A 22,080-nucleotide genomic window follows, 5' to 3' on the forward strand; every position below is an offset into this window, starting at 1 on the left:
AATTGCAGAGCACAGACAGTGACTGAGATACCTGAGCGCTGTGCTCAGAAATTTCTCTCATGTTATTCAGTGGGAGTTCCACCATTAGTAAGATTGGGGTCTCTTTTTATGTGGATAAGTACGGGGTCCCAGCAGTAAGACCCTACCTGAACAGACTGCTGATCCTGAGGATAGGGGATAACTTGCAAATTTGGTACAAACCAAATTTCTGTGATTAAAATACTGATATTTGGGAGGGTTGTGACTGCCACCGGGTGTTCCAATGCACTTTTTGGAAGGGATCGCTGAAGACTTTGCACAATCCCTGTGCAGACAGCCATTGCTAGCGATGCTGCTAACAAGACTCATCTGCGCAGGACCGGAAATGTGATCCAGAGCGAGGCTTGAGACGCAGCCCGTGTGACGTCACCCGTCTAGGCCTGGCTTGTGTACTGCTCCGGGCTGAGTAGGGAGACGTATAGGAGCTGAGGACAGGACAGGTGAGCAGCCGAGGGGCACTGGGGGCAGAGGGGCGGGGGACTATGTAACCACTCCCCATGTCATTTGTCTTATCAGCGGGCACCAGGTGGAGCCCCTCCCGGGTGTCACTGTCATCTGTGCTAGTGTACCCGGGTGACGTGATACAAGTGGGCACCGCGCAGTGCCAGGCATGAGAGGGGCACCTGGCCTTACTATATGACATGGTCATCTCCAGTACTGGCAGCCATAGGACATGCTGGGAGTTGTAGTTTTGCAGCAGCCAGGGTGCTGCCGGCTTGTAAGCCAGTGATTGGTCAGATCACATTGTATGTGTGTATGTATGTATGTATGTATGTATGTATGTATGTGTGTATGTGGAGATCTGTGGATTGTGATGCCCCACAACATTTTGTATTGGTGACCACCATACGCTGTAAGCCGCGCAAGGCTATGGCCCTTGATCTTATGTTTATGGAGTCACCTCTCAGTATTCTACTTCTATATCAGAGGAGATGTAATACTTTTGCCCGATTCTTCTGCTCCTGGGCCTGGCAGCGGCTCTGCTTTCATCACAGAGGCTTTTACTGGAAGAGCAGATGGTGGGGGGAAAATAGCATCTGTATAAAAATAGGGAGTGACTATCACATTCAATATTGTGGGGCAGGCATGTACATTAATCACAGCGGTGGACGCCAATGATCCCTCTCACATACAGCCTTTATGATTATAAAGAGAACCTGTCTGGTGTCCAGTGAATACATAAAAGTATACTGTTACTGGTGCCTTGTTATACTCCGGATCAGAGGTACAGGCTTTAAAAAAAAAAAAAAATATTAAAAAAGTCTCATGCGTATGTATATGCACAAGACTTTTCCCTCCACACAAGGAACACTTTGCCCGACTTTAGGGTAATTCTGATGGTGCAGAACAACGTTGGTGCATTGCACGAGCGTCAGGTGCAAATCGTCCCTGCTGTTTTAGTCTTAATAAGTTAAAAGAAATCTACTAACAAATCAACCATGGTTACTCCTAGATCCAGGCATCGTGATAGTGGTAATCTTCTTATATTCGTTTTTCATGGATTCCATCCTTTTAAAAACAACTTTAAAAATTATGCTAACGAGTCACAAGGTCTCGAGGGTGGGGAGTTACCAGAGCAACTCTGAGCTGCAGCTTCAAAGCTTCTACACTGTGTAGAGCACTTCCTCCTCCTACTGTGAGATTACAACAGGTAGAGGGAGTGGGAAATGCTGAGGGAGCAGAGGGGCGAGTGAGCCAGTGTAGTAGCCTATTGAGCCAGAGCACAGAGGGGATGTGGTAATGCCCACAGAGCCCTTCTGGCTCATTAGCATAATTTTAGAAGAAGGAGGCCATGGATAACAAATATAAGAAGATTGCCACAGTCACAATGTCTGAATCCATGAGTAAGTTCCCCCTGCTTTATTCATGCTTGAATTTTATGGTAGATTTCTTATAAGGCTTATGTTTAGTCTATGATGCAAGATAAATTTGGAATTGCCAAAAGTCCTACTTTCTACATGGAAGACTGCGATGGTAATGGTTACCACGCATAACTAGCCATCTCTTTACGTTATCTATGCCTGCTACATATTTCGAACTCCTCCACAGTTAAAAATACATTAGTATTTTTAGTACATTTAGTATTCGCTCAGCACAAGACCAACCATGATTTGGTCTCAACTTAGGGTACAATTACACGCGGTATGCCCGCCGTGTGCTGGAGAGGAGGCCCCTCCTCCCTCCATAGAGAATAGCGGCTCACGGCCGCACACACGCCAGAAGATAGAGCATGCATCTGCGCTGCGCCACTATTGCCGTCTATGGGGACGTACAAATTTGCGGCCGCATGTACGTCCCCGCAGACGGCCATGTGAATGTGCCCTTGGCCGTCAATGTTGGCAAATGGATACTTCTAATGTATACATCAAAGACTTTGCTGTTCATAACATCAATTTAAAGATGTCCTGTCACCTGTAAAAACGGCACTAGGAGATGTTACTGAAGTAAGCAGCTCCTAGTGCAACAACCGTCCCAGCAGTGTTACACTAATAGCGTTATAGGAAACCATCTATAACGCTAGCAGACACTGCCGTGATGTACACTAGAAACAAGAGACCGTGCTGAAAGTGGTCCAGTGTAGTCATGAGGGGGGTCTGCCTCTTCACCGGACCGCCCTGCCCACTCCAGTCACCGCCCCTAATCCTGCCCCCTCTTGAATACGCCTGACTGCTTACAGCACGGTCCAGCATTTCTAGTGTACATCGTGGCTGTGTCTGTTAGCGTTATCAGAGGTTTCGGATAACGCTATTCGTGTAACACTGCTAGGACTGTTGTAGCACTAGGAGCTACTTACTTAAGTGCTGTTTTTACAAATGACAGGTCCTCTTTAAAGCTCACCTGACACCTGGAATGTGATTATTAGCTAGTGACAGGTTCCAATAGCCTATGCTATGCTGACTTTAGAAATGCCTTTGTCAGCATTATGAATCATTTCAGTACTTTATAAAACTTTATTTCACATTACTAGGCTCCCAGCAGCAGTGTAGTGATTCCCTATGTGTGCATGTCAGTCTCCTCTCATCCAGCTTCATCCTCACTTTCTGTCTTGTGCATCCTAGTGATAGGCAGTGCGGCTCATTGTAGTGAGTTAGATCACAACCACTCTTAAATCCAACAGTTTTTGGGATAAAGGGGAGCATGGGCATGGGTTATGAGCGGGGCTATCCAATTTGGGGTGGGGCTAAGCAAGCCATCTGCACTTAGGGACTCCTCTCGTTTACCTAAAAGAGCCGTCTCCCCAAGACTCGTCACATGCTGCTGGCAGGGAGCCAGATACTGTGCAAAAAACTATTCTAAGCTACCTTCGGCATTTATAAAATCAGCACAGGCTAGTGGAACCTGTCACCATCCTACAATCACATTCCTGGTGACAGGTTTGCTTTAAGAGGAAGTGCAATGTGATTATGATCGGGGCCATTAATCTGCTCAGGAGCCCAGATATGTCTGTATATCTTCAGTTTACCCCCAATGTCTTATGCCTTCAATCTAAACTCACAGTCATCGTGGTTCAGCTAGTTCAGATGAGTAGTGGGGTCTTCAAATTGCAGTAGTTTCTGTGTCTCTGTATGAGATCCGCAATCCTATATTCTAAATAATATATACATAACACCTCATCTCAGACCTATATGTAATGATACAGGAGCCAGTCTTGTAGTAATAGCTGTGATGTCCCTGGGTGTGAGCAGCTGCAGTAACTCGTGACCTTCTCTCCTCTTACACGGCGATGACTTATCGTTGTGGGACGACGTCTCATCACATTGTCAGCTCATTCCTGCTTCTTGCATTTCCTCTTTATGACAATTTGTAGGCTTCTGTCTTTTTAAGGAGCCTCTGTTTGAGCTGTTGTCAGCGTGCATGGAAAAATAGCAAGGCAAACAGACGTGACATGCGCCAATATTTGTTTAATATCTCTGATTATTTCTGTATCCACCGCTTTGTGCTTGTGTCACATATGCTGAGCAATGTGTGGCTGTCAGTATATGCCGCCTAGTAATGATCCATGATGGTTAAAGGGAATGCGTCATCTGTTTTGACCATAGTAAACTGCAGACAGTGCTGAGTAAAGACCCTGGAGAGCTGTGTAACTATACCTCTGTCTGTGTAGTTGGTAGCAGCGGGACTGTGAAAAATGTACTTTTAATCCATGTTTCCAGCTACTGCAAGTGCTCTGGGTGGGTCTTTCATCCTGAAAAACTTCCTGCTCTTAGCAATGATCTGTTGCACAGCCCCTTCCCTCCCCTCTGAGTGACTGCTGTAAGTATCCAACCAAATTCATGATACAGCTCTTACTCATAGCAGAGGGGAGGAGCTGTGGAGCCGCATAGTGCAGAAAGCTCTTCAGGCTGAAAGAGCCTCCAGAGCCCTTGTAAGAGCTGCAGAGCTGGAATAAATTTGCCTTTTTACAGTCCTGTCACTACTTACACAACAAACACAAAGGTATGTCTATACCGCACTCCAGGAATGCTAATGTACAATGTCTGTAGCTTTGTATGGTAAATACTGCTGAGAAATGTCCTTTAAATATGTTTTAAATCACTGAATACACCTTAGTCTTAGTAGCTCATGCTCTAGCTTTGTAGCACTGACGCACTGGGATTGAATCCTGCCAAAAATGACACCCGCATGGTAAATAATGATGACAGTATGAGAATCTTTATTCTCCCCTAATATATTCTGCAGCGGATGGAGAAATAGACAATAGCATGCTTCAATTTTTGGATATGTAGAATCAAGTTAGTGTTAGGCTGGTGCATTCCAGAGGACTGCCGCAGCACGGGGAAAGCCTTATGGACAGGAATGTGGAGTTTGAATTATGAAAGATGTTAGTCTTTGACCCCTTCCACACCTGCGAAGGGGCCAAAGACTAACATCTTTCATAACTCGCATCACACTCGCAGCATGTGCTACTCGGGCCGGGCGATCCAGGCAGCACTCGCATGTGTGGATGGGGCCTAGGCGCATTGGCAGAAAGTGCAAGTCGAGTGTTAGACCCTGATAATGTTGTGGATATTGGAGGTGCTTTTCAGGTGAAAGTGAGAAATTTACCTACAAAATCCATTATGCTAAACCAGGGACACTTAATCATATATCTAGGCACAATCTTCTTATATTTGTGATACATACCCTCCATCGTTTTAAAATTATGCTAATGATCCAGATGGACTCTGTGGGGGGGGGGGGGTTGTTACCAAAGCCCCTCACTGCTGCAGTTACACTGTGCAGGAGCACCTTCTCTATCCCACTGTGTGAGATTACAGCAGACAGAGGGAGGGGGAGTGCTGGGGGAACAGGCGGGAGGGGGGGGGTGAGACAGTGTAACAGCCTGTGGAGCCAGAGCACAGATGGACTTTGGTAATGCCCCCCAGAACCCTTCATGTGTAACAAATATAAGATTACCACAGTCACGTTGCATGGATGTAAGTGCCAATGGTTTAACATTCTTGATTTTTATGGTAGATTCCACTTTAATTGTATTCTGTGATGTACAGGGAGCCCATGGACTGGAGACCTCTGTGTAGCATTAGTAGCAGAGGGTGATGGACAGGGAGCCCATGGACTGGAGACCTCTGTGTAGCATTAGTAGCAGAGGGTGATGGACAGGGAGCCCATGGACTGGAGACCTCTGTGTAGCATTAGTAGCAGAGGGTGATGGACAGGGAGCCCATGGACTGGAGACCTCTGTGTAGCATTAGTAGCAGAGGGTGATGGACAGGGAGCCCATGGACTGGAGACCTCTGTGTAGCATTAGTAGCAGAGGCTGAGTTTGGCTCCTACATACTGGACAGAGGAGACCTGAGTGACGGATGGTCTCACGTTCTCTTATTATTACAGTTTGCTGCACGGAGTTGAGCATCTCCACATAAGACGTTCAGTACCGCATGTCACTTGTTTTTCCACAGGTTTTGCTCATTTTATTTCTAAATTAGAACAAGTTGTGGAAAGGCCCTGTATCTTCCACTCTAGTAAGCACACTTGTATTTTACTATAAATGGCAAGGTTTGTTCTCTGTGTTTTATCTCACTCAGGAAGATGAGCCTGAAATCAGAGCGCCGAGCCATCCATGTGGACCAGTCAGAACTACTCTGTAAAAAAGGCTGTGGCTACTATGGAAACCCGGCGTGGCAAGGGTTCTGCTCCAAGTGCTGGAGGGAAGAGTACCAGAAGGCCCGGCAGAAACAGATCCAGGAGGACTGGGAGCTTGCAGAACGGTATGCTCTTCTTTGATGTACCTGTTATGATGTGCAGTGCTTGAAGCGGGGTCCGCTTTGATGGTTTAATCGATAAGAAGCTGATTATACAGTGGTGATACCCCGGCGATCATTTGTGATCTATGGGGAAACATGGTAAATGTTTAGATTCCCTGCAGTGCCCCCACGTTTGCCTGTTATCCCCTATCACCCATCCATTACTAGTAGGAATAACAGAGCAACTGCGCCATATAGGGTTGTAAAACAAAGGTGCTAGACATATCGGGAGACATAATGTCCTCTATGTCAGTATGTACAAGCTCCACTGCTTCATCTTTCTTGGAAAAAAATCATGGATTCACTGGGTGATCCCCGGAAGCTTTATTATCCTAACATTTCACAACCCTCTGACATTTGCCGTTATAGCTTACAGCGGGAAGAGGAGGAGGCTTACGCCAGTAGCCAGGGAGCACAAGGAGGTCAGACATCTCTTGGCTTTACCAAGTTTGAAGAAAAGAAATCCAATGAAAAGGCAAGAAAAGTGACGACTGTGAAGAAATTCTTTACAGCTTCATCCAAAAGTGTCCCGAAGAAAGGTAAGCAGAAGCTGTACCCTCCCTCTACTTACTAATCTGATGTATTGCTCCTGGTTCCTACTGTCTAAGAGATCACACTTTTTTATTCTACATCTCTGACACATTTGGGGAGATTTATCATAAGTGTCTGAGAGCAGAACTGTTCTAGTTGCCCTTGTAAACCAATCAGAACTCAGCTTTCATTTTCCCACAGCTGTTTCTAAAATTAAAGCTGAACTCTGAGTGGTTTACTGATAAATTTCCCTAAACTATGTGTTTTATTTTAAAACCCATTTACCTATAAAAAAATCTCCACCACAGCCATATGCAAATTAGCAGAGAAGAGCTAGGTTTCCAAAACCCTCAGAGGTAAGAGATGAACCTATGTTGTGTGTTTGATTGTAAAATCCTTAGAAATCTGAAGGAGGCCGACTGTCCACGAACATGATGGGTCTGTGGGGACTGACCCATATGTTGGTCCGTTCCCACAGACTAAATACATTGCACAGGATGGGAGCCCTGTATGATACTGAAACATAATTCAAGGACCCCCTATCTGCCGGCAGAACAGCAGTGCGAAACCTTCTTAACAGTTATTACAGAGTTGGTGCTGCTGTTTGCCCGGATGACAGGGCCTCCTTGTATCGTGCTTCTGTACAATGCAAGGACTCCCGTCTTGTGCAGTGCTTTCAGTCCATGAGATCTGACCAACATTTTGGTCACTATTTCCCCACAGGTTCATATGTAGCTGGCCTAAATCTTCACCATTGCCCACTGCATGATGTTGCATGCTATGTTTTTGATTTATTTGGCACTTTATCCATTCATTTTTCATTAACCTTATGTTTTTTGCATTTATTTTTCCCACCCCAAACCCCTTTTTGGTCATTTGACCTTTTTTGGCTATCTGGGTTGGTCCTGAAATAATTCAGACCCTGAAGAAAAGTCTGGTAAGCCGGTGCAGGCAGGAGGAAGGGAGCGCAGCGCTGATATTCTCAGGGACCTTAAGGGTCTTTTTGTCCCTCCCTGGGAGCTGGCTTCCTCTGCTGAAGGTAACATCGCCTAGTGTCAATGCTTAGTGTGCTGTTCTGTAGAGTGGAGTGTGTCTGTGTTGAGCTCTTTCTAGAGTGTAGCTCCACCTTGTCATAATGTTATGATAATGTAAGAGAGTTCTGTTCCATATCCAATCACACAATTAGTACAGTATATAAATAAACCAAAGTCATTGGAAGCCCCTCTGCTACTATTCTCTAGTATCATAGCAACGGGTAATGCACTCGCTATATTTACTAATCCGTTTTTCCGGCCCTGAACGGAACATCCAAAGTTTGTTCCAACATTCCATTGGTGTTTTTCTGCCCCCCCACCCCCCCCCAATCTTAATACAAAATAACAAAATGAGTAAAAAAAAAAAGGTGTTGCCTTGATGCATATTTAAAGGGGTTCTTCCAACTAATTAAAGCGAACCTATCAGAAGGAATGCCATTTTTAGTTGGTGACAGATATGGTGTGATATGCTGATTTAGTCTGTGTGTCTCATTCTCCTCATGCATTCTTCCCCTGTTCCACACGTTCCCCTCCACTGCCTTCTTAATGCGTGTGACAGGAAGAAGGGAGAGTGGAAGGAGCTGGATGAGTGTGAAGGAGATGAGACTGAGACAATCCACTCTCCTGCACTCGCCATATGCTGCTGGTAGGGAGCCAGGTTATATAAAACAACGTTTTATAAAGTAGTAGTAGTAGTCAAATGGCTAAGAATGGAATTTTTAAAATCAGCTGAAAATTACATTCCTAGTGACAGGTTCACTTTGTTATTCCCTTGCCAACCCCTCCATTCACTGTCGATGGAAGTGCGAGACACACCACAGCGCTGTGCTCAGCAATATATACGACCCGCCCTCACAATTGAATGGAGCAGCAGTACGCATTAGTGAAAATGGGCCCCCCATTTTCCGGATTGCTTGGGGACCCGTTCTTGTGATGGTGGGGGATATCATCTAATTGCACCATCATCGATCAGCATCCCCTGTGGATACGGGATACCTTAAATGGTTTGTACAACCTTTCTAAAAGTCATAATGTGGGACACCTAATCTGATTGTGACAAAAGAGACACTAAACGCTTTACATAACGTTATAGAAAACAATGTATCAACTTCTCCTCTTGTCATCTCCTACCTTCCCAAAGGCTGCATTCACATGAATGTATGCTACAGCCAGGTGGGCGCACATCACCTCTCCACAGAAAGATTGCTGCACGGCCGAAAATAAAGCATGCTCTTATCTTTTTTGCTCTCCTGGATATACGTCCCCCATACGTGCCTGTCAATACACACTTAGTCATATTCTGTCCAGTATTATGGGGTTTTTTGTCTTCTATATTACACTGATTTGCTGTTACACAGGTAAAGGTGGAGCTTCGCTTTATCGCAGCTTTGCGTAGGTTTAGTACAGAAGATGCTTTAATCGTTAGAACGTTTACATAACATGACTTTATACATCTGGTGTGTAATATATGAGCGATCGCTACATTGTGTAAGGGCTTATTCACATGGCCGTCTGCGGGGACGTACATGCGGCCGCAAATTTGCGGCCGCATGTACGTCCCCATAGACGACAATAGCGGCGCGGCGCAGATGCGATGCCACACATGTGTGGCACCGATCCGGCCCGCACACCGCAAAAAGATAGAGCAAGCTCTATCTTTTGGCGTGTGTGCGGCCGTGCGCCGCTATTCTCTATGGAGGGAGGAGGGGCCGCCTCCTCCTCCTCCTCTCCAGCACACGGCGGTATGCCCGCACGGCGGGCATACCGCTGTGTGAATGTAAGTAAGTATACCGGTGTAGATACCTCTAGGGCTATCACTGCAGAGAGCGCAGGGCATTGCTGTGCCCTCCTGGGCATTGGAACTTGCTGCCCCCGGGCAGATGTGTGCATCTCTCAGTGCACAACTATCACTCCAGGTGCAATATCACTGTTGTCTTCCTATTCCATTTTATGATATATTTGTAGCATTGTTCACATGGTGCTATGGATTGCATTTAGTCTCATTTAATGGAAATCTACCATCAAAATCAAGACAGGGACACTCACTCATAGATCCAGGCACTGTGACTCCTTCTTAGGTTCTGTCAATGTCTAAAAAAATTTTAATCAATGACCAACTATATATCTGTGTCTGGGAATGCTGGGTGATTATAGACTATCGTTGCAGTTCCTAGATTTTATTGTGCTCCTCTTTTGCTATTTAGAAAACTAGGAAATCTTGCAATACTATTAGAGATTTTTATTTCCCACGCAACCTTCCCAGAACCAGATTTAAATAAGCAATGGCTGGACATTATTTTACTTAAAGGAAATCTACCATTTGTTTTTATGTATTATGAACCAAACATACCTTGAGAATATTGTAGCTACACTGATGCAGAAACAGATCTTGTTTAATCCCTGAACCGAGTGGTTTTGCTGAAAAAATAATTATAGAATTATGATAATGAGGTTCCTTCACTCCTGTGGCTGCCCCGGCACTTCTCTTCTCACCTTAATTATGCACTGCTCCAGCCTTGTCCTGCACAGAATAAGCCGAGAGGGCGCACCATCCCCTAGCTGCTGTGTATGAGTCATCCAGCTTGGGTCGATTAGTCCTGTCTGGATAGTTCAGGCAGCTTTGTGTAATGTGTTTATGTAAGTAGCCTGTATACCTAGCCCAGCTTTCTCAAGGTTCTGAATTTTATAATTGTTTTTTGAGCAAAACTATTTGGATTAGAGATTAAACAAGATATGTTTCTGCATCAGCGTCGCTACAGCATTCTCAAGGTATGTTTGGTTCACAATGCAGAAAAAGACTTGGGAGATTTCCTTTAATAGCATGGTAAGAGTAGTATACATGTGCTGCTCATCCCTTTGCTTCACTATTTGCAGTGTCTGTGATTGTTGCATGTTTCCCTCACATTGATCGCTGTCTTTTCAGCTTCTCATTTATTTGTTGTTCATTTATCATTTGCTTTATTTGTTCATTGTCATATTTTACTTTATAATCCCTCCACTGATACACAAGTGCTTTATGACAAGCTCAGAGGTGGGTGTATATTACATGTGTATCTATATTGTCACTGTACATATGGTCATACGTCTGTGGGGATAATCTATTTTGGCATGGAAAGCTGTGCCAGAATCTTAGCTTTAGGCCCCATTCACACGGGCTCTGTCGAGACATACTGTATATACGTCCTCAGGTTTGTTGCCGGATATACGTCCCCATAAACGCTTATGGGAACGCGGTGGTATGGTGCTATGTGGATGTTGCCATACACGGGGAAAAGTTAGAGCATGTTCTCTCCTTCCCCATGTTTCCATCCCGTGTAACTAATTCTTTTGGAGAGGGAAGTGTGAGCAGTGCTTATCCCTCCTCGTCTCCAGTGTGCCAATGTGGGCTTGCCTAGCCGTAGTTAATGTGAATGTAGCCTTACGGAAACCCAGTAGGTAGGTAAGACTCTTGTTACTGGATTGGCAGTATAGTATATAAATAGTATCTTTATATAGCACTATATTCTGCAGCGCTTTACAGATCATGGGGTATATATAGAAAGATATAGATAATGTCACTGTTGTGATTGTATTTGGAAGGTGATAATCAGTGCATTGTTTTCCTTTGCTTAGGAACCTTGCATGCTGCAGAAATTCTTTTGTAACCTTGGACAGATCTGTGCCTTGCCACAATTCTGTCTCTGAGCTCCATGGGCAGTTCTTTAGACCTCATCATTCTCATGTGCTCTGACATGCACTCTAAGATGTGAGGTCTTATATAGACAGGTGTGTGCCCTTCCTTGTCAAGTCCAATCAGTTTAATTAAACACAGCTGGACTCCAATGAAGTAGAACCATCTCCAGTAGGATCAGAATGAAATGGGCAGCATGTGACTTAAATATGAGTGTCACAGCAAAGGGTCTTAATACTTTTGACAATGTAATATTTCATTTTCCTTGTTTAATAAATTAGCAAAAATATCTACATTTCAGTTTTTTTTCCTGTGCGGATGAGGGGCAGTGTCTACATTAATGACCAAAAAACGATTTTTTTTTATCTTACCAATTGGCTGAAATTAAACAAAGTGAAAAATTGAAAGAGGTCTGAATACTTTCCCTACCCACTGCAATTTTTTTTTTATTATATGGCGGGAGGTATACCTAGTATATAAGACAAACGGAATGTGAACAACCATTATTAAATGTGGACTTAATACAGAGAGAAATCCCCTCTCCTAACTGCATCCATCCTCTCATTTAGCCACATCATTTCCCTTCTCTGCACTGATGAGGAGCAAGTCCTCCCACACAGCGGCTGTCTGCAGATGGGGTTGTGATGGCTGAATCCAAAGTCATGTCACAAGGTGAAAGGTGCCATTGATTTATACAAGGTGACCCTGCAGGAAATGTTTTCCTCCCCTCATCCAGGAAGACTTATTTGTATATTCTTTTCCTATGTAATGTATGGAAATTTCAGCTATGTAGCGCCAGATGCTGCTCGCCTACATCTACAGAGATTATATGATCACAGTATTTGGTATTAAAGCTTCGTAGTACATTACACAGAATGGGGCTGTAGTGTCCCACTACTATTATGCGACCCCTTACAGAGCATTACTTCAGCATTATTTGTGGACCTCCTCCAACTTTATTGAGAAGTGGATGAGAATGGGGGGATGGCCGCGGCACACACCACACTTCAGATGTTTTTCTATTTAATGGCTTTACTGGTGGTCTCTGGATACAACATATATCGGGATGTAAGTACAATAGAGATATAAAGGAAATCTACCATCACAATCAAGCATGGATAAATTAGGGACACTTACTCATAGACCCAGGCGCTGTGACTGTGCTAATATTCTTATATTTGTTATCCATGGCCTCTTTCCTTCTAAAATCATCTTAATTGATTAATAAACTTAAAATAATGCTAATGAACCTGAAGGGTACCAGAGCCACTTTGTGCTGTAGCTTCACAGATTGTTACACTCTTCCCCCTTCCACTGTGTACTAAAACTTCTTGCGTTGCAGTGAGATTACATCAAACAGAGGGGGGGGGGGGCGTGCAGGACAGTATAACACCATGTGAAGCTGCAGCTAGAAGCAGCTCTGGTAACACCACATAATCATAAAAGTTGGTTTTAAAAGTTGGAATTGTTATGGACCCATGTGGGTCCAATTTTGGGGATGAAATAAAGGCTACAAATGGAGAGCCTGAAAGGTATGGAGGAGGCCAGAGAATGGACAGTAGCAGGAAAGTACCTTGTATGTATAGGTGCTGTGACCTACATGGGTGACGATGAAGCGGTGACAGCGGGAGAATAGTTGACTATGGTGGAAATAGTGGATCCGGAAGGAAAAAGTGGATTGTAAAAAGTAACATTATAAATCATGTAACCACATTTTGCATTATAGATAAATATTTTGGAATAAAGTTTTATAAAAAGTTCACAAAGATCTCCCTTAAATCCATCTGCATTAAATATGTGTTTGATGTCATTTTTTGGAAGCAGATATGAAAGAAGCTAAAGCCCCCAGCCCTTCCCTCACCCGCCAGTACAGCATTGAGACGGATCGGGTGTCAAAAGATTTTATCGAGTTTTTGAAGACGTACCATAAAGCGGGACATGACGTGTACAAACAGTGCAAGGTCTTCCTGGAAACCATACACCACAAGAAGGTATCAAGAGGTTTTTTTTTTTTTTTTTTTTTACGGGCACATTTATTCATTGTATTTCAGGTGGTAGGTGTCCTTTAAGAATAGCAAAATTTTCATATTTCAAGGCTTTGCTACTCGTTGAGGAGGTTGTTCAACTATCAAATATTATGTTTGTTGTACAAATAAAAATAAGAACATTGTTAGCCTGAGAATCTGGTGCAGAATTATGACGCTACACATTATTGCGCCACCTGGTGTTCAGAATGTATAGAGATGTGCACGTCCACCTATTAAATGCTAATGGATACAAATGCGTTGCTCATTTTGTCTCCCCACAGCCAGGTCTGTCTGATCAGACTATAGTCTCTGGTAGTATAGGAGAAAATTCTGCTTTTTCTGCATTGAAAGTGAAAATGGAACATATTGTTAGCTGCCAGGGGGAAAGGAGGCTAATTCCATCCAGATCCCACACCCTGAAGCAGAAAGGAAGCAAAAATAGGCCATTTTAGGACTGACAGTGAATGATAAGATTAACAGTTAACCATCTAAAACCCTCACCGAAGCATTGAAATCTGGTCACTATTGATTATTCTTTGTGATGTGTCATGGACCGGCATCACATCGGATAAGTATTTTGCACCTTTATTTAATTTTCACAAATTGCTGCTGAGTGAGAGCCAGTAGCTCAGATATCTCTGCCCTCTACACATTGGGGTCATCCCTGACCCCAATTTAGTCGGATTATACTGCGCGATGTGAGCAACCATTAGTATCCTCTGCAGTCAGATGTTGTCTGGCCACTGCCTCTCTCTTTAATGGGAGTCTGTTTGCAGCTTTGTGTGATCAGTGTTTGGTATTGGCCCTAGAGAGCTGTACAACCATACATTTGTGTATACCATTAGTAGCCGCAGGACTGTGCAAACTCTCCGTAAGGAAAACCCCCGCTCCCTGATCCTAGTCAAAAGCCTCACATTCAGCTAAACCAGGTTCCTACACTGTACTGGAGAGATGCAACCAGGACAGAACAGTGCTGTCTACAGTTAGGAATCTGTTACTTCTGAAATAGATATACTGGTTTGGCTTTGATCCTACATCAAGTCTTTAGGCTTCTTGAAAGCCATGTTTGATGTTATGGAGGCTACTTTTTAAGATAAGAGGCATTGTTTTCCTCTTCCCATCTATCTAGAAAAACTTATTTGCATGTTTACCAGAATCCCCTAAGTGGAGCATCAATGGCTGTAAGACTCCATACACCTGTAAGGGGGCCTTAATCAGCAAAGTCTCTGTAAAGAGAACTCTAACCTCCTGGACTGTGAAAAATGCATTTATATCCCAGGATTGTAGCTGGACTTGGAGCACTCTGTTGCACTGGTGTGTGAGATCTCTTCACTGAGCACAGTAGACTTCCCCCTCTGCATCTTCATTCACGTCAATGATTTCTCCTCATTGTATTATGTTTTTAAATTATATTTTTTTTTATCTGTTACCTATTCACACTTGTAGGTGATGTGTTTGCATTCAGTACATTACATTGTCCCATCTCTTTGTCTTTCTCTCTGCAGGAGTCGAACATCGATGAGTTGTCGGAGTTCACGCAGGATTTCTACCAGAACACAGCAGACAAGTTGCAGATGTATTGGAAAGGTAATGGTGATCTTACAAGCTGTGCCTAGATGAGAACAACCAATGTTCAGTGGTTTGTCCCTGTCCGGTCAGTTCCATGGTGTGAGGTGTAATGACACCATGTCCAGGATTGTGACTAGTCATTATACTAGCCAGTAGTTATAATGTAAGGGTTATCACGTCTGTAATCTTGCAAGCTACATTGTCCAGTGATCTCTTACTATTGGTCTGTAACACGACTGTGTCCTTTGTAATAAAATCAGTGCCACCTAATAAAGTGGAGGAAGCGATGGACCAGATTGAGAAGTTCATCATGACGCGTCTATACAAGCATGTCTTTTGTCCAGAGACTACCGATGATGAGAAGAAAGACCTAACTGTGCAAAAGAGAATCAGGTGAGTAAGAGAATCCCATTTTACCATATTATTTTTTTTTCTGGTATGTTTTTATTACTTGTTCACACCAGGAATTGTACTATGGTTACGTATGATGTTCTGGTGACTGCTGACATGTTATAACCTATGCGTTTGCCACTTGTGTATTTATCTTAGGGCTTTACACTGGGTAACGCCTCAGATGCTGTGTGTCCCTGTAAACGAGGATATCCCTGAAGTCTCAGATATGGTTGTAAAGGCGATAACAGGTCAGTCCAAACACTCCATTATGGACATCACATGGGAAAGCATTGTGGTCCGGGGGTGCAGATCAGTGCAGTCATCTGTCTATGGGCTCAAGTGGAGAGCTACAAAATGTCAGGGGCTTATACTTTGAACCCATAACCAGCCTCTGTATGAATCACAAAAATAGCTGACATGTAATACTCATTGGTATCCCAAACTAGATTTCAGGCAAAGCAGGGAGCGCAATTATTAAAGCGTACATAACTTTTGCTGCTGGGTTGAGACCTAGATGCTACGAATCCGCTACTGTTTACCCCTTCCACCTCCCTCTCTTTAGAACTGCTATGTAATTTTAGTCCTCAGGGAGCTCCTGTCCCACTTACTAGCAAGACAGAATTCAGCAGAAAATCAGGAGGGAGCTTGAGAGAGGCCAAATATGTGGAGAAAGATGCACTTTCCTCTGTTTGGATACATCATAAAGTTTCCTAAATTTTATTGCTATTGATTTATGCAAAGTTTGTATAAATGATAGTGACCATTTAAGTTTTGAGCCACCGCTTACATTAGTATTAGGAATAATGTTCCTACATTGTCTGGCTGTGAAAACCCGTGGAAATTGTATAATATGAGTAATTAATGTCATCAGACTCTAAGCAGATGCTCCTCTGTTATCTTATTATGTAGATATCATAGAAATGGACTCCAAACGGATTCCTCGTGATAAGCTTGCCTGTATCACTGGGTGCAGCAAACAAATTTTTAACGCGATAAGGATCACAAAAAATGAACCCGCTTCTGCCGATGACTTCCTCCCCACACTGATCTACATTGTCCTAAAGGCAAATCCTCCTCGTCTCCAGTCCAACATCCAGTACATCACCAGATTCTGTAATCCAAGCCGACTGATGACCGGGGAGGATGGCTACTATTTCACCAACCTGGTAAGATGGCATCTGAGGATGTGACGCTGTGTCTATCATTCGGCTTATATATCTTTGTTTGTAGTATCTTCCGATATTTGCCAGGCTGTGGACCTGGGCGGTGTATGAAAAGTTGGGGACTGCTAATAAAAATCTGGGGGGGAGGGGATCACCTTTGCCCTTTCCCCCCCCACAGCAGTTTTCTTCTCTTCTCTGACGCAGCTTTGTGCAGGGCTCTGAAGCTAGCAGGGCACAGCCGTATCAGAAAAGACAAGAGGGTAGGACTGCTGCCGGGTAATAGGTCAGCATTGGATTTTGATTTTTTTCAAAGAACATAGAGAAGGAGGGTGTTTGGGGAGGCTCATAAAGTAGTAGAGTAGAGTAGTATAAGTGGAGGCTATAGGAAACAGGGAATAATAAGGGGGCATTAAAGGTGGGGCATTGCAGAAAATGGAGTATTATCAGGTTGTCTGCCAAAGGAAAGGGGCATTTTCAGGGGAACCCTGATGGAAAGGGAGCATTATCAGGAGGGAACAGCAGGAATGGAGGGGTTATAAAGTGGGCTGCTGAAGGAAATGGAGCAATATCCATGGGGCACTGAAGGAAAGGGAGCATTATCCGGAGGGCACTGAAGGAAAGGGAGCATTATCCGGAGGGCACTGAAGGAAAGGGAGCATTATCCGGAGGGCACTGAAGGAAAGGGAGCATTATCCGGAGGGCACTGATGGAAAGGGACACAATGGGCTAGGCTTCACCCTGGAAAAAAAAATTGGTTGCATCTGGTCCCTGGTTGCAAAAAGATTTGGGGCCACTGCAGTAGATATCTTGTGTATATTCCATACATGTATGAGATGAGAAAATGCTGATATGATAATATACATGCCTTATGTTTCCTCCACAGTGCTGCGCTATAGCCTTCATAGAGAAGCTTGACGCCCAGTCTCTAAACCTCAGCGAAGAAGAGTTCAGCAGGTACATGTCTGGCCAAGCTTCTCCAAAAAAACAAGACACTGATATCTGGGACGCAGACACTTGCCCAGGAGTGAAACAGATGCACAGGAACCTGGACTTGCTTTCCCAGCTGTCGGAGAGACAGGAGCGTATTGTAACAGGAGCCAAGAAGTTGGAGAAGGACTTAATTGATTGGACAGAAGAAGTTACCCGTGATGTCCAGGATATTGTGGAGAAATACCCGCTACACATCAAAGCTAATAGTCAGGCTCTGGCCTCTATTGATTCTGAGAATGTAGAGGACGACCGCCTGCCCCCTCCACTGCAGCCACAGGTCTACGCCGGGTAGTCGCCTCCCTCTGAACTGCTTTTATCTTGAGTTTTGGGGCAACGCTGGATCAGTGTTTATGGACCAGAAAAGCGAAAGAATATTTAATGATGTTTGGCCCCAAGTTTGCTCAGACTTCCGATTTCGCCTATTTATTATCATGAGATTAACAAAGAAAACTTGTATTTCTTGTATTTTACACAAGGATGGAACCAACCACTAAATAGACATATATATCGCAAGTGGACATCTAGATTTTATCTACCTATGGGGTGATTCTCTCTGCAGTCTTCATATGATGGGAACAACTTTTCTGGTTTCTCTGCAATTTTTTTTTCCATCCGCCCAAAATTTACTTGTTATAGGAACTTATAGGAACACTAAATCTAGAATTGTATCAAGAATAATAGAATGTGACACAGTCCTTTAGAAACCTCACTCTAGAACAAGAAAGGGGCTCGTGTTTAGATAATTTTTGAACAGATTTTTGTCCTATTGCATCCATGGGGCAGTAGGAAGGCTCCTGCTCCTGCCGGTAGTCTTACAGCCTGAGCTCTCATGTACATGAACATTGTCTTTTCTCCGTCTATTGCTTTGTTTTTAGGGGTATATCACACTGAAATTAATTAATATGGGCTCATGCACGCAACTGTGCTTTTCTTAAATCCATATGGAGACTATAGATAACTCGGAGCAGGTCATATTCCTGTCCATGTCTGCGTCTCAAGCATTTCTATAGAAGTTTATGATATAATCCACATGTGGTCTGTATTTGTGGATCACTAGCTTAGTAACAATTATGTGACACTTCAAGACAAGCTATTGACCATCATTTGGCAGTCAAAAAATGGCTGACTTACAGACAGCTCAACAACAGATTACATATGGACACAGGGACAGGAAAAAAGGATCAGAAATCTGTTTGTGGTCCAAGGACAGCGCACATTCAAGTACAGGGAGTCTTGGGCCCACCAGAAGAGGGGGACACCTCTCATGTCCTGAGACGCACAGATAGGATTCTATGTTTTACCTGGAACATTAGAAAGAATAGTCTCAAATGAAAGGAGCTTGTTTTATTTTTTTCCCACATTTTTGTGTTTCGTTCCTTTTAAAGGAAAAAAAAAATCCACGTCCGCCGAACCTGATTTTCCATTGTTACGCGATGGATTTTTTTTCCTGGTGCAATATTATAGTCCACTTTTTACTAACTCAGGAAATGATATTCAGCAGCACTCATTTTCCATTTCTTGAATTACTCACAGAACTACTGCGTAGTACAGCCATTGAGTTACAGTTTTATGACTTATCTTGCACCCACATATGAAGGATATTAAAGGAACCGATCCTAACGGTGACCGTAGGAGAATAGAAATATAGGTGTCAGTTTTAGTGAAAATAGGTAAGTAATAGCTATCTTCTGTAGATATCCCCTCACCCATATACCAGCCAGTGTCCAGTATGAAGTGGGAATTGTATAATGTGCATGGTGATCAGTTGAAAAGTTTATGGAATATTAGGGATCTGGTCCAGATGCAGCGATGCTGATAGAGAATCTTGCAGTAGATATAACCTATGGAGTGTTTATATAAGACTAAGCTTCCATGCTATTGTTTATCACAATTAGAAAGGATGTTAGGAAGTGGACTGGAGTTATTTTACAGATGGCGGCAGCAGAACTATAGCATTAAACAAATACAATTGTGAAGAACCACTTGGCTTAATGCACCACAATGTGGCTTACTTTGCACACATGATTTGCACCACAATGATATGTTTTAGACTTAATTTGCTGAACCATTCTGCCAGTAAGAATGGCGTCACTGCTCAGCCACTGTATGGTTACATCGGGGGGATACCCAAACTGTAGTGCTGGATCCTCAATGGAAAGAAGAGGTACGGTAAGTAGGGGTTTTTAGCAGAGATAATTTTTTCTTTCTCTACTTATCTGGCTGCTTTCCTTCTACTGCTTAAAAGGGTTGTTCAGTCACAACACATTTTCCCCTATCCACAAGTTATCCCTTACCTTGCTGATTGTGTCCTATGGGGGTCCCACCAGTGATGGTTCCCCCAAAGGGCAGGAGGATGGGAATTCATTGTTCCCACAAATGAATAGAGCGGCAGTTCAAACTTGTGCACGGCTGCTGCATTCACTGGTTATAGCATTTAGTGAAGTAGTAGAGTACTGCGCCACTACTACTGTGTACTACTATTGGTATTGCCCATCAGAGCCATAGAGGTGAATAGTGCCACAGGCACATGTGTGACCGGCTGCTATGTTCATTTGGGAGTCAAGCAGACTACCGTTCTTCTGGAGGCATAATTTGGGAACAGCATGCAGACAAATTGGGGTGGGCATCGCCACTTCAGATAAAATGTTGAATTTTTATTTTATTTTTTTTAATTCTAAGATGCTGTATTGCAGCAGAGCTCATTGCCAGGTTGCTAGTAGAATTACATAGTGACGGCAATGACAGTCTCTTTCTATGTAGCATGTCCCGCATGGTTTATCTGTGCCCTCCAGTGTCACATGTATCTTTTATGTTACTTTACTAGGTCACATATAAGTCCTTTGGAGTGCACTGGTATACACTTGACCTCTATCTAATATAACACGCTCATGTTAAGGTCTTAAAAATCTCAGTCTTACGGCTTACAACTATTTAATGGACAAAAACATGGTACTTACAGTTTGGTAAACCTTTTAAATTATGTATACAGCAGTTATTGTATATATACTATATAGGCCTGAGAGTTCATACTAATAGTAGAGAGCAGGAAAGGTAAATCTCTGTGACTGTTCTCGCTATTCAGATTACAGTATTGTATTCTATTTATGGACAGAAGAAATGAACCATCACAGACGAGCACAAGACTCTTAGGCTTCCTGTACACAAACCTGATGAATCTCCGCTGGGAAAAAATAGTTTTCTTCAGTTTCTCACAGCCGATTTCCATCAGTTTGGCATCTGCTTTTCCGTAAATAACGTTTCTCAATAGGACTTGCTCTACTTTTCGATGAATCAGTCCCACAGTCTGTTAAAACAAATGCTCGGGCACTGATCCATTAAAAAGTATTGCATTTAAAGCTTCCGTGTGCCATTTTTCACTGCGGTGCATGTAGCCTACTTCTATCACACCATTGGCAGAGTACAGGACCGTGGTGAACCCATATCTGCTACTGCAGGGTATCTGCTCCCATATTGGCCAAACTACTTCCACTTTCAGAGAGCTATGGGGGATCATTTATGAGGCACTTTTAATGCAGTCCCTAATAGAAGGGTTCAGGTTCACTATTTTCTTCCTTATCTAAAATATTTATTGGTAACGCAAACAAATTACTTTTTAGTGTTAAAAAAATATATATATTTATTTTTCTATAAGTTGTACAGGGGCTGAGCAGACCACAAAGGTACCCAGTGCTGGTCCTGTGACCCCTCCTCATTGAGATTTAGGAGAGGAGCAGCACTTATCATAGATGTGACACATAGATATGGCTTCAGTAGGTACTGCAGAACATTACATTGAGCTCTTATACTTTGGTTTGAGTCTTTATACATATCCATTAAGGTATTTCCTCTACCAAGTATCACACTCCTGGTGTGCTGCTATCTGTCTTAGTATCATGTAGTAATCCGATGGAGATTATATTATTGGTGGGTTGTAGAAATTGTACAAATGTAAATAGAACAGATTGTATGTTACCGAAATGTTTAGCTTTGATAACCTTCTGTGTATTAGCCAAGTAAGCAATATATCATGTAAGCAAGAAGTGATTGTTGGCATGCCGGAGATAGATGTCCGATCCTTAATAAATGATGAAGGCTTAATGTGTTGATTTTTATTTTCTGGTTCAAAAGGTCTCTGGTTCTGCAAGTCACGGAACCATAAGTCTGATGTGCTCTGAAAGATCAGATTCCTATCTGTTGCCAGATACTGTAGGAGCAAAGAGGGTACCTCTAAACTTATCTCATCAGGCAAATATGACTCTTCTCTGTCCATGTCCATATGATTTTTATGAAGATTAGGTAAATGGATGAGATTTCACATAACAGAGGAAAGCCTAGAAGAACATTTTATACCCTACCTGAGGGGCTAGTAGTTTAAAGGCTACCAGGAGATCCCTTGACAAATCTAGAGGGAAACAAAAG

General features: G+C 43.2%; 1 protein-coding gene across 5 annotated transcripts; it reads left to right on the forward strand.

Moving 5' to 3' along the window:
* Positions 1 to 324: 324 nt before the first annotated feature.
* RABGEF1 (RAB guanine nucleotide exchange factor 1) lies at positions 325 to 21,759 on the forward strand. Of its 5 annotated transcripts, XM_072138238.1 has the most exons (11): positions 325 to 479; positions 6,066 to 6,248; positions 6,654 to 6,823; positions 7,735 to 7,854; positions 10,860 to 10,880; positions 13,344 to 13,510; positions 15,052 to 15,133; positions 15,376 to 15,508; positions 15,665 to 15,756; positions 16,418 to 16,674; positions 17,555 to 21,759. In XM_072138238.1, the coding sequence occupies exons 2-11, from the start codon at positions 6,070 to 6,072 to the stop codon at positions 17,951 to 17,953; spliced, it is 1,620 nt and encodes a 539-aa protein (XP_071994339.1). In that variant the 5' UTR covers positions 325 to 479; positions 6,066 to 6,069; the 3' UTR covers positions 17,954 to 21,759. The 5 variants fall into 5 exon arrangements, with proteins under 5 accessions (XP_071994339.1, XP_071994340.1, XP_071994341.1 ...); XM_072138239.1 differs by lacking the exon at positions 10,860 to 10,880 and having other exon boundaries at positions 13,341 to 13,510; XM_072138240.1 differs by lacking the exon at positions 10,860 to 10,880.
* Positions 21,760 to 22,080: the final 321 nt, after the last annotated feature.

This window comes from Engystomops pustulosus, chromosome 2 (assembly GCF_040894005.1).
Source record: "Engystomops pustulosus chromosome 2, aEngPut4.maternal, whole genome shotgun sequence".
Classification (NCBI taxonomy): Eukaryota; Metazoa; Chordata; class Amphibia; order Anura; family Leptodactylidae; genus Engystomops; species Engystomops pustulosus.